At 47.0% G+C, this 15,741-nt stretch overlaps 1 protein-coding gene across 1 annotated transcript; it reads left to right on the top strand.

Moving 5' to 3' along the window:
* Positions 1 to 603: 603 nt before the first annotated feature.
* MTRF1 (mitochondrial translation release factor 1) lies at positions 604 to 14,968 on the top strand. Its single transcript, XM_009907579.2, has 9 exons — positions 604 to 1,087; positions 3,002 to 3,093; positions 4,451 to 4,532; positions 4,739 to 4,846; positions 4,938 to 5,110; positions 6,404 to 6,521; positions 10,932 to 11,068; positions 13,871 to 13,969; positions 14,774 to 14,968. Exons 1-9 carry the CDS (start codon positions 604 to 606, stop codon positions 14,894 to 14,896), a joined length of 1,416 nt encoding a protein of 471 aa, XP_009905881.2. The 3' UTR covers positions 14,897 to 14,968.
* The last annotated feature ends 773 nt before the right edge of the window (positions 14,969 to 15,741 follow it).

Raw genomic sequence — 15,741 nt, 5'->3', positions numbered from 1 at the left:
GGGAGACCTTCTTGCTGTCTACAGCTCCCTGAAGGGAGGTTGTAGCCAGGTGGGGGTTGGTCTGTTCTCCCAGGCAACCAGCACCAGGAGGACAGTCTCAAGCTTCACCAGGGGAGGTTTAGGCTGGAGGTTAGGAAGAAATTCTTCATAGAGAGAGTGATTGGCCATTGGAATGGGCTGCTCGGGGAGGTGGTGGAGTCACCATCACTGGAGGTGTTCAGGAGGAGACTTGATAGGGTGCTTGGTTGCATGGTTTAGTTGATTAGGTGGTGTTGGATGATGGGTTGGATGCGATGATCTTGAAGGTCTCTTCCAACCTGGTCCATTCCATTCCATTCCATTCCATTCCATTCCATTCCATTCCATTCCATTCCATTCCATTCCATTCCATTCCATTCCATTCCATTCCATTCCATTCCATTCCATTTGCTGGTTTAAACCAGGACTGAAACAGGAATAGTTTTATCCATGAGAGTTGGAGCGTCGGTACAATCAAAACCAGGATTTGAGCTTGATATAGCTTTTGTGTGTGTTTGGCTGTTGTTTGGTGGTGGTTTTTTGTTTAACAGAATGCTCTCTTTTTCTAGACAATAACAGTGTTCCATGTGCTGTCTACTTTTAATTTCAGGTGGTGGAAAAATAAGAAACAAAATGAAACCTTTCCGAAGCGTCTGTCTGTTCAAGAGCCTGCTTGGCAATTGCTACTGTCACAGTCAACTTCACAACTCTCTTTTTCCTCCTGTTGCAAAGAAGATAGGTTATGTGGTGAGACTGCACAACTGTGGCTTTTGGAGGCCAAACTCATTATTGGACAGATCTAGGTTCACTCTGTCTTTTCACAGTCAGTATAGGAAAAAGCATCAGAACTCTGAAGCATTGTGGAAGCATGAAGCTGTGCAGAAGTATCTGGAGACTCTAACCAAGGAATACCAGCAGGTTAGTCATCTGTTAAATGCTGACTCAATGAATGACTTTGAGCAAAGAGCCCTAAAGAGAAGATGTGCTGATCTGTCCCCCATTGTGGCTGCATTTCAAGAACTCAAAGAGGCTGAAAGAGAAGTTCGGGAGTTAGAAGCTATGTGCAGAGGTAAGGAGAACACATCCACTTACCTGTTTCAAAACACTAGATTTGCTTGTGCTCCAGGCAACCAATACCAGAACAAGAGGACACAGTCTCAGGCTGCACCAGGGGAGGTTTAGGCTGGAGGTTAGGAGGAAGTTTTACACAGAGAGAGTGATTGGCCATTGGAATGGGCTGCCCGAGGAGGTGGTGGGGTCACTGTCACTGGGGGGGTTCAGGACGAGGCTTGACAGGATGCTTGGCTGCATGGTTTAGTTGATTGGGTGGTGTTGGATGATAGGTTGGACACGATGATCTTGAAGGTCTCTTCCCTCCTGGTTTATTCCATTCCATTCCATTCCATTCCATTCCATTCCATTCCATTCCATTCCATTCCATTCCATTCCATTCCATTCCATTCCATTCCAAACCTCATCTCACAGCCATTGGGGAGAGCTTTTAAATAAGTTAGGCCATCCTTGGAATACACTCTGCTGCTGCCTGTGCCTGGGAGCTTGCATGTTGGAGGGCTTTCTGCATCCAACCACATCCCTCCATTTCTCTCCTCTCTTCACTTCAGTTTAAGGTCTTAATACAGCCAGCTTGGGAGAGTAGGGCTCATCTGGAATCACAGGGCTATCTGTCTGGCTGAAATAGTTTGGAAATGTTTGTTTTACTTTCTAATTTAGTTTATAGAACTGAGAACACTGTGACTGAAGAAGAAAGAATTCAGCAAGCATCAGATAGATGAAGGCTTCCATCAAGCCAGTTCATTTATACTTACTGAGCAAATTGTATGAGCTTCCATTAGGCCTTGAATAGTCATCTTCCAATTTAAATGGCAAAAGCTAGCATTTCATTGCAAATATTTGAGGATTCCTTCAAGGAATGGCTGCCTAAGAAGCTGCAGCTTTTCAGTACTCTGCTGCAGTATAAGTTGGGGTAAAAAAAAGAGCTAAAAAGTTGTCCCTGTCTTTGATACCATTCAGGAATAAGAAAGTATCTGGGGAGTGAAAGAATTTAAAGAAATAAATAAGGGTGAAGCATTTTGAGAAAAAAACATTGTTGAGGAATAGAATAGAATAGAATAGAATAGAATAGAATAGAATAGAATAGAATTAACCAGGTTGGAAAAGACCTTTGAGATCATCAAGTCCAACCCTAGTTGATTAGATGGTGCTGGATGATAGGTTGGACTTGATGATCTCAAAGGTCTTTTCCAACCTGGTTCATTCCATTCCATTCCATTCCATTCCATTCCATTCCATTCCATTCCATTCCATTCCATTCCATTCCATTCCATTCCATTCCATTCCATTCCATTCCATTCCATTCCCTTCCCACATTCTGATGCCTTGCATCCACAACTCCTGCATTTCAGTGATCTCATGAACAGCAGGAGGCAGGAGGTTAGAAATCTCTTTATCATCATCATACCATTATTTGTAGGGCTCACCTTTATGAGTTACATACATGTTGTTGAATATCTGGGGGGTTAGGGGCAAGTTTAGTAACAAAATATTTCCTCATGAACAATTGTAATAAGGGAAACTGAGGCACTTCTGTTTTGCAGGCATGTTGTCAACATACTTTGTCAAGTCTGTTTGCAGATTCACCCCTGAATTGGTGTGTCAGTCTGTGTGACGTAACCATCAGTACAACCCAGAGTAGCTGTCAGGCGGGACCAGCAGATACAGACTTTGAGCCATAAGGCAGAGGTTGAGGGGTACATTATCTGCTACTCCTTCTAGCACATGTGAGAAATAGGGTCATTTAGTTAGTAGTATGGATCCTGGCTTGGGCTGCTCTTGATGTTTTGTGCTGGCAGAATGCAGCTGCAAGCTTTTCTGTGTTGCAGTGCATGTCTTTGGATCCCTGTAATATGATTTGCTCTAAGCTAGGCATGATGGGCTAACATCTGTTCCTCTTGCTGGAATTTAGAGCTAGACAACAGAGATGAGAAACAACTTCGGGAGCTTGCATCAGAAGAGAAGGAAACCCTGGATAAAAAAGTCAACATGCTGTGTAGAAAGGTGAGCCCAAGGTAAAATTACACAGCTTGATAAATAGAGATGTCAGAGAAATGTTCCTTTGTGATCTTGCCAACAGACTGACACTCGTGTTTAATGCAGCAGAAGTTCAGCTTCTGTATTCTCCCTGGAAAGAAGTGGCAACTTTAATTATTAGGAAGCTTCTCACTGACAGTTGTGTCTTAGAAGCTTATTGTTTTAGTCATTTCTTGTTGCCTTGCTTGTCTGCCTGCAGAGGCTGGAGGAGATTTTAAAAGTCTTCAGTCTGTGCTATTGAGACCTGACATGACATCCTTGTAACTGTTTGTGGCAGCAGAGCATGCATTCCTGAAAGATTTCTGATGGGAAATTGCAGTCTCATTTTCTTTTCAGCTTACAGCACACCATGAGTGGGGGAATTAATTATAAGCAGAGAAGCTGTCCAGTTCTGGGCCCCTCAGTTTCAGAAGGATATTGAGACACTTGAAGGTGTCCAGAGAAGGATAACGAGGCTGATGAGAGGTCTCCAGCACAAGCCCTGTGAGGAGAGGCTGAGGGAGCTGGGGTTGCTTAGCCTGGAGAAGAGGAGGCTCAGGGGAGACCTTCTTGCCCTCTACAACTACCTGAAGGGTGGTTGTAGCCAGAAAGGAGTTGGTCTCTTCTCCCAGGCAACCAGCACCAGAACAAGAGGACACAGTCTCAGGCTGCCCCAGGGGAAGTTTAGGCTTGAGGTGTGGAGAAGGTTCTTTGCAGAAAGAGTGATTGGCCATTGGAATGTGCTGCCCAGGGAGGTGGTGGAGTCACCATCTCTGGAGGTGTTCAAAAAAGGATTGGATGTGGCACTTGAAGCCATGGTTTAGTTAGTCCTGAGGTGTTGGGTGACAGGTTGGACTTGATGATCTCTGAGGTCTTTTCCATCTTTATTGATTCTCTGATCCTATGATTCTAACTCAGTGGAGAGCTCTATGTTTGGGCTCATTTCTGTGTTCAGATTGAAACAATATGAAATGAGACTTTCTGCAAAACAGGATTAATGTCAAGATTGGTTGGGTTATGGCCAGTAACTTTGTGTTTGTAGGTAGTTTGGGCTGGAGTGTGTTGCCTGGCACCTGACTTCGCAGGAATGAATTTTCAGCTAGCTTTCCCATGGATGCTAGCTAAAATGGAGTATCCCATTTCCACACTGACTTCACTGAGTTGCAATGGCCATTGGACAGCTTTTAGCCCTACTTCCTAGTTTGCCAAAAGGTATCAGTGGTTGTGTGAGCTCAGGCTATGGCAGTTGTGAAGGCTGGGTGTAAATTAGATTAAGGGGAGATACAGAGCCATGAAGGAGATAATCACAGTCTTTTTTTTCTCTTCTCTTCTCTTCTCTCTTTAGCTTTTCCAGCTTCTAGTGCCAAAGGAAAAATATGACAGGAGTCATGTTGTATTAGAAGTGACAGCTGGCAGAACAACTGGAGGTCAGCAAAGTCTCCATAGTAAAGATTACCTCAAACATCCATCCAACTTCATTAAACCTCTTACGGGTTATTCTTAATGCCTTTTTATACTTTAATGGTATACTTTATAAGGAAGAGTGTTGATCTTGTCTAATGGCTGAACCTATAAACTAGTGGTTGCCAGTTTGTGAACTGCTGTTCATGCTGTAGTGCCCTTACATTTTTAGGAGACATCTGCCAACAGTTCACCAAAGAAATGTTTGAGATGTACCAGAACTATGCAGACTATAAACGTTGGACCTTTGACGTTGTGAACTACACACCGGCTGAGATAGGTACAGTAGTTCCTAAGACGTTCCACCAAGGCAATGAAGTACAACACAGTGTTTAGGTGCTGTATTGGTCACTTATTATTTGTCTCTCCAGGTGGGTTGCATCATGCTGCTGCTCATATTTCGGGAGAGGATGTCTTCAGGCATCTGAAGTACGAAGGAGGGACTCATCGAGTCCAGCGAATCCCTGAGACAGGCTTGTCATCGAGAATGCAGCGGATTCACACGGGGACAATGTCAGTTATTGTCCTCCCTCAGCCAGAGGAGGTAACTAACTGTAAATCAGGGTGGTAAGGCAAGGTATCCCTGCTCATCCATTTTGGCATTGCAGTAGGTGTTGTTTAAACCCATCTTACTGTTACTGTTTTGGGATTTATTGATACTCAAGTATCAATTCTTCCTGCAAGTCCCAGCAAGTGAAGGTGATAGTCCTTGGCTCTCTACCTTACATGTTTAAATGGGTCATCAGAAACAGCTTTGCAGAAATACACCATTGAATAGAATAGAATAGAATAGAATAGGATTAACCAGGTTGGAAAAGACATGTGAGATAATCAAGTCCAACCTATCACCCAACACCATCTGATCAACTAAACCATGGCACCAAGCACCTCCTCCAGTCTCTTCCTAAACACCTCCAGTGATAGTGACTCCACCACCTCCCTGGGCAGCCCACTCTAATGGGCAATCACTCTCTCTATGGAGAATTTCTTCCTAACACCTAGTCTAAACCTCCCCTGGTGCAGCTTGAGGCTGTGTCTTCTTGTTCTGGACTCGTTGCCTGGGAGAGGAGACCAGCCCCTGCCTGTCTTCAACCTCCCTTCACGTAGTTGTTGACAGCAATAAGGTCTCCCCTGAGCCTTCTCTTCTCCAGGCTAAGCAACCCCAGCTCCCTCAGCCTCTCCTCATGGGGCTTGTGCTCCAAACCCCTCCCCAGCTTTGTTGCCCTTCTCTGGACACATTCCAGCAACTCAACATCTTTCCTAAACTGAGGGGCCCAGAACTGGACACAGGACTCAAGGTGTGGCCTAACCAGTGCTGAGTACAGGGGGTACTTCCCTTTCCCATCCACCAAGCTCAGACTATGGTGCAGGTCATCCTGGACTCATCTTTCCAGTGGGGCAATACTTACTTGGATCTGCATACACTCATTTTTCCTCACTTAGATATTTTTCAGCACAGTTGCCAGACTCATTTGGGCTTGACTCACAAACAAGATCCTTGCCCTGCTGTTTAGAAGTAATGTTTTGATTATTTTATCTGTTAGTCAGACACAGATGCATGCAGACACACACACTCTCACCCCCCTTACTGCTTTCCTTGCTTTGTGAAGGACCTGGAGTCAGAGTTGGAGAAAATCAGTGAAATATTTCAAGCATCACTTGCATTGTAGAAATACTTGACTTTGGGGTGTTTTTTTAAAGTACAGTAATTAGAGCTGTTACTCAGGAACAGCTGTGAAGGAGCAGTCTTTGAGAAGTGATTACTTTTTTTTTTTTACTCTGAGTATCATTGACATTCCCATGTTTTGTTATAATTAGTCATTTCCTTCGATTCTAGGTTGATGTTAAGGTGGATCCCAAGGATTTACGTATAGATACCTTCAGGGCCAAAGGAGCAGGAGGGCAACATGTTAACAAAACTGATAGTGCTGTGAGAGTTGTGCATCTTCCCACAGGTAAGTCTGGCCATCTTTGGTGCTTCTAATCACAGGAAATAAGATAGAATAGGATTAGAATAGGATTAGAATAGGATAGAATAGGATTAGAATAGGATAGAATAGAATAGAATAGGATTAGAGTAGGATAGAATAGAATAGGATAGGATTAGAATAGGATAGGATAGAGTAGGATAGGATAGAATAGAATAGAATAGACCAGGTTGGAAGAGACCTTCGAGATCATCGTGTCCAGCCTATTATCCAACACCACCTAATCAACTAAACCATGCAACCAAGCACCCTATCAAGTCTCCTCCTAAACACCTCCAATGGTGGTGACTCCACTGCCTCCCCGGGCAGCCAATTCCTATGGCCAATCGCTCTCTCTGTGTAGAACTCCTTCCTAACCTCCAGCCTAAACCTCCCCTGGTGCAGCTTGAGACTGTGTCCTCTTGTTCTGGTGCTGGTTGCCTGGGAGAAGAGACCAACCTCCACCTGTCTACAACCTCTCTTAAGGTAGTTGTAGAGAGCAATAAGGTCACCTCTGACCCTCCTCTTTTCCAGGCTAAGCAACCCCAGCTCCCTCAGCCTCTCCTCGTAGGGCTTGTGCTCCAAACCCCTCACCAACTTCGTTGCCCTTCTCTGGACACATTCCTGCAACTCAATATCTTTCTTAAACTGAGGGGCCCAGAACTGGACACAGGCCACAAGGTGTGGTCTGACCAGTGCAGTGTACAGGGGCAGAATGACCTCCCTGCTCCTGCTGGCCACACTGTTCCTGATGCAGGCCAGGATGCCATTGGTCCTCCTGGCCTCCTGGGCACACTGCAGGCTCATGTTCAGCCTACTATCCAACAGCACCCCCAGGTCCCTCTCTGTATTCTGTAAATCTGTATCCTGAAGAGCAAACAAGTATTTTTCAGAGTGAGCTTGCAGGGTCAGGCCTTATATCAAAAAAGGAAGCAGCCCCCTCAGGTTCTGCCCTGTGTGAGGGAAGGGATATGTTCCACTGGCACAGTGGTCAGCAGGTTGCTATTACACCATTTCTGCCTTCAGAGGGAGTGTTGAATGAATGCACCATTTTTGAAGGATGAAAGAACAAATGGAGAGTGACAGGACTGAGATGGAAGATGCAAATGATTTGTGCTGTGTGCTCTGTACCTTCAAGAATAACAGCCATTGATAACCAAGGGCATGCTTTGCCTGGCTGCAATCTGTGTAGTTACATGACTGAGGAAAAAAGGAGGCTTGAAGATTATTAGTCAGTGCTGCATGCTGCCATTGTGTGTTGAACACAGAGGGAAATATGTGTTGATAGAAAGGTGGTGTAGAGTTTGGAGCACTCTGTCTTTCTCAGGGTTTGGTTTTGTTGAAACCCAGGGGTCTTCTGTCTGTCCAGAATCTCTCTGGCACAGGAAGTTCCTGTAGTGACCTGAGAACAGCTGTTTCCTTTTCTTGACTTCAGAAATCAAATGAGAAGTGAAAATAAGTGCTACATTTATTTGAAAGATACTTTTAAAACTTTATTTCATTATTTTTCATTAAGTTCAAGACTTGCCAGTATTGTTTAGACACCCCTGTGGTGGTTCAGGCTGGGTGCCCCCCCTGATGCTGCCACATAAGACACACCTCCGGTGTCCCGAGGCTCTAGCCCAGTGGGTGGACACGGGAAGCTATGTATTGCATCCCATAATGCCCTGATCCCTTTTAGCCTGGAGAAGAGGAGGCTCAGGGGAGACCTTGCTCTCTACAACTACCTGAAAGGAGGTTGTAGCCAGGTGGGGGTTGGTCTCTTCTCCCAGGCAACCAGCACCAGAACAAGAGGACACAGTCTTAAGCTGCACCAAGGGAGGTTTAGGCTGGAGGTTAGGAGGAGGTTAGGAGGGGTCTCTTCCAACCTTAGTTATACTGTGATACTGTGAGGTTCTACACAGAGAGAGTGATTGCCCATTGGAATGGGCTGCCCAGGGAGGTGGTGGAGTCACCATTACTGGAGGTGTTCAGGAGGAGACTTGCTAGGGTGCTTGGTTGCATGGTTTAGTTGATTAGGTGGTGTCGGATGATAGGTTGGACGTGATGATCTTGAAGGTCTCTTCTAACCTTGTCTGTTCTATTCTATTCTATTCTATTCTATTCTATTCTATTCTATTCTATTCTATTCTATTCTATTCTATTCTATTCTATTCTATTCTATTCTATTCTATTCTATTCCCACCTGCAGAGTCCTGCACTTCCTCTTTCTTCCCTCACCACTCCTATGGAGATGGTCCCTATCTGGTAATGGGGGGAGTCATCTTCGAGGCCTCGTGGGGCCTGGCTATGCCCAAGGCCGGGAGGAAAAGGTGGAAGGGCAATGTGAGATCTGGCCATCTGAGATTAGCCTAACAGTGGAAGGGAGGGGAGGGGTGAGGAGAGAAAGAGCCCTGTGGGGGTTTTGGGTGTACCCTCATGTGGGGAGAGGGAAGTGTTGGGCTGTTTCTGGGTGTGCTTTGGGATCTCTTTTGCCACTGTGCTTGTGGTTCTGTGTGAAGTACTCACTGCTTTTCCATTTAGCTTTCTACCACTTTTGCAATCCGTTTGCCTGAGTCTCATTTTTTTTGCCCATGGTGGGAGGGCAGGGAGGATTGGCCCTTCAACCCACCACAACCCCTCTCTGCCAGAATAATGAATGGTCCAGTCTCTATGAGCTTGTCTAGACTTAAGACTTGAAAAACTTGTGCTACAGTGTTCTAAACATGCTTCTGCAAACATTTTTAACCTGTGATGAGTAATTCGAGTGAACCCAGTTTGTGGTGGCAATGTGTCCCAGTTTGAAGGCAGATCCTCCCTTGCCTCCCACCAGGGCAGAAAAATGAGACTCACACAAACAGATTGCAGAAGGGGTGGAAAGTTTAAATGGAAAAGCAGTGAGTGGTTTACAGAAGCTACAAGCACAGTGACAAAAGAGATCCCAAAGCACACCCAGAAGCCTCCCAGAGCCCCCCACTTGGTGCCATGGTTTAGTTGATTAGATAGTGTTGGATGATAGGGTTGGACTCGATGATTTCCAAGGTCTTTTCCAACCTGGTTAATTCTATTCTATTTGAAGTAGGTTCTTCAGGTTGCTTAGCCTGAAGAAGAGGAGGCTCAGGGGAGACCTTCTTGCTGTCTACAACTACCTGAAGGGAGGTTGTAGCCAGGTGGGGGTTGGTCTCTTCTCCCAGGCAACCAGCACCAGAACAAGAGGACACAGTCTCAAGGTGCAGCAAGGGAGGTTTAGGCTGGATGTTAGGAAGAAATTCTTCATAGAAATATTGATTGGCCATTGGAATGTGCTGCCCAGGGAGGTGGTGGAGTCACCATCACTGGAGATGTTTAGGAAGAGACTGGATGGAGTGCTTGGTGCCATGGTTTAGTTGATTAGATGGTGTTGGGTGATAGGTTGGACTCCATGATCTCCAAGGTCTTTCCCAACCTGGTTAATTCTATTCAAAGTAAGTTCTTCAGTCCTTGATGGTTCATGTGAAATTTGTGTGTAAATGCACAGGTTACATGAAAGCATGGCTGGAAGGCTCCCATAGCTCCTTTTGTTGCTGCCAGAGTCAGTGTGCTTGTGGTGGGTTGAAGGGCTGATCCTTCCTTCCCTTCCACCAGGGCAGAAAAAATGAGACTCAGACAAACGGATTGCAGAAGTGGTGGAAAGTTTAAATGGAAAAGCAGTGAATGTTTTACAGAGAACCACAAGCACAGTGACAAAAGAGATCCCAAAGCACACCCAGAAGCATCCTAACACTCCCCCTTTTCCCCACCTGAGGGTACACCCACAACCCCCAGGGCTCTTTCTTCCCCCCCTCCGCTGTTAGGCTGATCTCAGCTGGCCAGATCTGAGATTGCCCTTCCCCCTTCTCCCCTTGGCATTAGGCCTGGCCAGGCCTAAGAGGCCTTGAGATAACTCCACTTCCATGACAAGATAGGGAGCACCTCCCACGGGAACAGCAAGGGAAGAAAGAGGAAGTGTGAAACCTTGTAGATGGATTTATAGGGAGCAGGACATTAAGGGTATGAAATACACAGCCTTCTGTGTCCACCCACTGGGCTGGACACCCAGGGCACCAAAAGTGTACCTTGTGTGGTAGCAGCAGCAAGAGGCACCCAGCCTAAACTACCACACAATGTCAGAAACTTGTTTGCTTCACAGGATTTTAAAGTATCCCTGACTTTTCTGCAGTGCTGAACTAAGGCCCTGGCACAGCTGTAGGGAGTTTAAAAGCATGCTAATGGCTCTGGCCATCAGAGTGTTAAAATGACTTCTTATCCTACAGCTGAAAGGCCCTACAAACCAGTGCTCTACAAGGTTTCATTTGTCTGATGTGTTAGAATTAATTTAGCTCCTTTGTTCTTTGTTCTGATGGGCTTTTGGTCTGAGCTCTCTTGAATTCCTCTGTAAAGGACTAGCAGTGGAGTGCCAGCAGGAGCGATCACAGCAGCTGAACAAGGAAATAGCTCTGCGGACACTGAGAGCTAAGCTGTACCAGCAGATCATTGAAAAACAGCTAAGTCAAGAGCAGAGTGCCAGAAAACTGCAGGTGAGAGCATGTGAAGCTGTTTACATAGAACATACATAGAATAAACCAGGTTGGAAGAGACCTTCAAGATCATCGTGTCCAGCCCCTCAACCAATCCAACACCACCTAAACAACTAACCCATGGCACCAAGCACCCCATCAAGTCTCCTCCTGAACACCTCCAATGATGGCCACTCCACCACCTCCCCAGGCAGCCCATTCCAATGTGCAATCACTCTCTCTGTAGAGAACTTTTTCCTAACATCTAGCCTGAACCTCCCCTGGCACAGCCTGAGACTGTGTCCTCTTGTTCTGGTGCTGGCTGCCTGGGAGAAGAGACCAACATCCGTCTGTCTACAACCTCCCTTCAGGTAGTTGTAGAGAGCAATAAGGTCACCCCTGAGTCTCCTCTTCTCCAGGCTAAGCAACCCCAGCTCCCTCAGCCTCTCCTCGTAGGGCTTGTGGTCACTGAAGTTTGGAGAAGGGTGCTATGTTGCAGGCTTGCTTCTGATCTTTTTGAGTGATGGTGACAGAGCACAGGAGTGTGTGTGTCTAACCAGGCTTGCTGACAAAGAAAAAGCTTATCATGGAATCACAGAATCAATAAGGTTGGAAAAGATCTCAAAGATCATCAAGTCCAGCCTGTCACCCAAGACCTCATGTCTGCCAAACCCTGGCACCAAGTGCCACATCCAATCCCCTCTTCAACATACATTTTAAAATGCTGGTCTGGTGGATCTTGAAGGTCTCTTCCAACCTGGTCCTCTTCCTCTTCCCCTTCCCCCTTCTCTTCCCCTTCCCCCTTCTCTTCCCCTTCCCCCTTCTCTTCCCCTTCCCCCTTCTCTTCCCCTTCCCCCTTCTCTTCCCCTTCCCCCTTCTCTTCCCCTTCCCCCTTCTCTTCCCCTTCCCCCTTCTCTTCCCCTTCCCCCTTCTCTTCCCCTTCCCCCTTCTCTTCCCCTTCCCCCTTCTCTTCCCCTTCCCCCTTCTCTTCCCCTTCCCCCTTCTCTTCCCCTTCCCCCTTCTCTTCCCCTTCCCCCTTCTCTTCCCCTTCCCCCTTCTCTTCCCCTTCCCCCTTCTCTTCCCCTTCCCCCTTCTCTTCCCCTTCCCCCTTCTCTTCCCCTTCCCCCTTCTCTTCCCCTTCCCCCTTCTCTTCCCCTTCCCCCTTCTCTTCCCCTTCCCCCCCCTAACATCCTGTGATCCTGTGAAATTTTCAGAGAAGCCCACTGGAGGAGATGCTCATGGCTCTAGGCCCTTTTTAACATTCAGCTCTCCTTTTGAATGAAGAGTTTGACCACACAACAATGCTACATTTGGCTTTAAAACTTTTAGGATTGCTTGCATTCTTGCTCTTTCCCACTAGAGGACTGCTCTTGGTAGTCTTACTTTCCTCCTTGAAAGAGGAGGAAGAACAGAGAGGTGCTAATTTCTGGCAGGCAGATGTCAGTGGAGCAGCTTTCCCACAAGCTGATTTTGCTGCTTGAGAGGAAACAGTCTCAAGCTGGACCAGGAGAGGCTTAGGCTGGATGTCAGGAAGAAGTTCTTCACAGAAGGAGTGACTGGCCATTGGAATGGGCTGCCCGGGGAGGTGGTGGAGTCACCACCCCTGGAGGTGTTTAGGAAGAGACTGGACAAGGAACTTAGTGCCCTGGTTTATTTGATTAGATGGTGCTGGGTGATAAGTTGGACTTGACCTCAAAGGTCTTTTCCACCCTGGTTAGTTCTGTATCCTGTGTTCTTTTGTTTAATGGTGCCTACTTCCATTATTTCTAGTGGTGGCTACAGCCCCCTCCCCAAACACTCAACATTTTGGCACTAGGAGTTGGTGTAGGTGTTACCTCTTGCCTTACATGACTTTGGAGAGTTGTGTAATTCTTCCATCTATGGATCAGGGACAGAAATGTAGTGGAGGATGCAAACACCTGGTCTGTGATGCAAAATCACAAGTAGTAGAGCTTAGTTTTGCCATAATATTGAAGAGAGTAAACAAACCTCTACTAAGGCAATGACCACAAGGTTTGTAGTTGGAACAGGCAGATCCATTAACAGTTTTTCTGGGAGTGCTGCTTTAGAGTAGTATTTGATTCTTTATTAAAAATAGCACAGGAAGGGACCTGGGGTACTGGTTGACAACTAGCTCAACATGAGCCAGCAGTGTGCCCAGGTGGCCAAGAAGGCCAATGGCATCCTGGCCTGCATCAGAAATAGTGTGACCAGCAGGAGCAGGGAAGTCATTGTGCCCCTGTACTCAGCACTGGTTAGGCCACACCTTGAGTCCTGTGTCCAGTTCTGGGCCCCTCAGTTTAGGAAAGATGTTGAGTTGCTGGAAGGTGTCCAGAGAAGGGCAACAAGGCTGGGGAGAGGCCTTGAGCACAAGCCCTATGAGGAGAGGCTGAGGGAGCTGGGGCTGCTTAGCCTGGAGAAGAGGAGGCTCAGGGGAGACCTTCTTGCTGTCTACAACTACCTGAAGGGAGGTTGTGGCCAGGTGGGGGTTGGTCTCTTCTCCCAGACAACCAGCATCAGAACAAGAGGACACAGTCTCAAGCTGTGCCAGGGGAAGTTTAGGTTTCAGGTGAGGAGAAAGTTCTTAAACAGAAAGAGTTGTTGGCCATTGGAATGTGCTGCCCAGGGAGGTGGTGGAGTCACCGTCCCTGGAGGTGTTCAAAAAGGGATTGGACGTGGCACTTGGTGCCATGGTTCAGTTAGTCATGAGGTGCTGGATGGTAAGTTGGACTTGATGATCTCTGAGGTCTTTTCCAACCTCGCTGATTCTATGATTCCATGATTCAATATAATCTAGCTTGGGTTTTTGCTGTTTTGCTACAGCTGGGAACAAGAGCCCAGTCGGAGAGAATTCGTACTTACAACTTCACCCAGGACAGAGTTACTGACCACAGGATCTCGTACGACGCACGCAACATCAAGGTAAGGGTGCAGGTGGGAGCGTTTAGCACTGGATACTTAATGTGTACCATCCAGTTTAGGAAGGATGTTGAGTTGCTGGAATGTGTCCAGAGCTGGGGAGAGGTTTGGAGCACAAGCCCTATGAGGAGAGGCTGAGGGAGCTGGGGTTGCTTAGCCTGGAGAAGAGGAGACTCAGGGGAGACCTTCTTGCTCTCTACAACTACCTGAAGGGAGGTTGTAGCCAGGTGGGGGTTGGTCTCTTCTCCCAGGCAACCAGCACCAAAACAAGAAGACACAGTCTCATGGTGCAGCAGGGGAGGTTTAGGCTGGATGTTAGGAAGAAGTGATTTGCCATTGGAATGTGCTGCCCAGGGAGGTGGTGGAGTCACCATCACTGGAGGTGTTTAGGAAGAGACTGGATGGGGTGCTTGGTGCCATGGTTTAGTTGATCAGATAGTGTTGGGTGATAGGTTGGCCTCGATGATCTCCAAGGTCTTTTCCAACCTGGTTAATTCTAGTCTGTTTGAAGTAAGTTCTTCAGTCCTTGATCATGTGAAATTTGTGTGTAAATGCACAGGTTACATGAAAGCATGGCAGGAAGGCTCCTGTAGCTCCTCTTGTCACTGCCAGAGTCAGTGTGCTCCTCACAGGCAGCTGCTGCACACCATGCTGTGCTGCTTTCACCTGGGGGCAGCCACAGAGATGTGTGAGCGGATGCACCAGTGTAAGACTGCAGGCAAAGTGCATTCCAGAAGGTCCTCATCCGAGTAGTCTGCCTTTCAGAATAATAATGATGCTTTTGTCTCTTTTTAACCTTATTCACAGGAAATTCTGAGTGGGAAAGAAGCACTGGACAAGCTCATCAGCAGACTGCTGGAGTTTGCAGAGATAGAAGCTGTCACTGAGTATCTGGAAAATCTGAAGGCTTCAGAAGGAGGAGGAGGCTGAAGACCTGGTGTGGAGTGAAAGCAGAAATGTTGTGTATGGCAGCAAAATAAATCAGGTGCACTTGTTAGGTGATGGGGGACTGAAATTTCTGCCTCTCTTTCTCAGTGTGTGATACTACTGCTCTGCATTTTGGTGCAGATTGGTTGAATTCTGCTAGCAGCATTAGCAGAAAAGAGCTAACTCGGTGTGCACATACCTTCTCTCTTGGCTGTGTGGCTTTCTTAAGCCTGTCCTTGACCATATTGCAGCTGGAAATCAGGGTGATGGAGCAGAAAAAAATACCACACAGTGCAAATGTTGTTTTGGAGGTGGGAGATGTTCCTCCCCCAGTCAAAGAACCTAGGCTCCCTAATCATAGCCTGTAGTGTGGCCTCATGATTACTGCTAATCTTTATCTATTGATTGTGTGAGCTTCCTAAACCTAGTCCCTTAAAAATAACTCTGTGTTATGGTGCTTTGTCTTTTAGAGTGAATATACAACAGCAAAGGGAGTGATCTCTGCAGAGGGACCTTGATAGGCTGGGCAGATGGGCAGAGTCCAAGGGCATGAGACTGAACACATCCAAGTGCCAGGTTCTACACATTGGCCACAACAACCCCATGCAGTGCTACAGGCTGGGGTCAGAGTGGCTGGAGAGCAGCCAAACAGAAAGGGACCTGGGGGGAACTGGTTGATAGTAGGCTGACCATGAGCCTGCAGTGTGCCCAGGTGACCAAGAAGGCCAATAGCATCTTGGCCTGTATCAGAACTAGTGTGGCCAGCAGGAGCAGGGAGGTCATTCTGCCCCTGTACTCAGCACTGGTTAGGCCACACCTTGAGTCCTGTGTCCAGTTCTGGGCCCCTC

The sequence above is a fragment of the Dryobates pubescens genome, chromosome 7 (genome assembly GCF_014839835.1).
Source record: "Dryobates pubescens isolate bDryPub1 chromosome 7, bDryPub1.pri, whole genome shotgun sequence".
In the NCBI taxonomy this organism is placed as follows: Eukaryota; Metazoa; Chordata; class Aves; order Piciformes; family Picidae; genus Dryobates; species Dryobates pubescens.
The sequence above is the reverse complement of the archived record's forward strand: the minus strand, read 5'-3'. Positions and strand labels throughout refer to the sequence as shown.

What these genes read in the sequence shown, in the direction of transcription:
- MTRF1 (XM_009907579.2), top strand. Translation starts at nt 604, where the DNA reads ATGTGCTGTCTACTTTTAATTTCAGGTGGTGGAAAAATAAGAAACAAA. An exon ending in GTTAGAAGCTATGTGCAGAG is followed by an intron (nt 1,088 to 3,001) that starts GTAAGGAGAACA and finishes GCTGGAATTTAG; the next exon opens with AGCTAGACAACAGAGATGAG. An exon ending in TCCTCCCTCAGCCAGAGGAG is followed by an intron (nt 5,111 to 6,403) that starts GTAACTAACTGT and finishes CTTCGATTCTAG; the next exon opens with GTTGATGTTAAGGTGGATCC.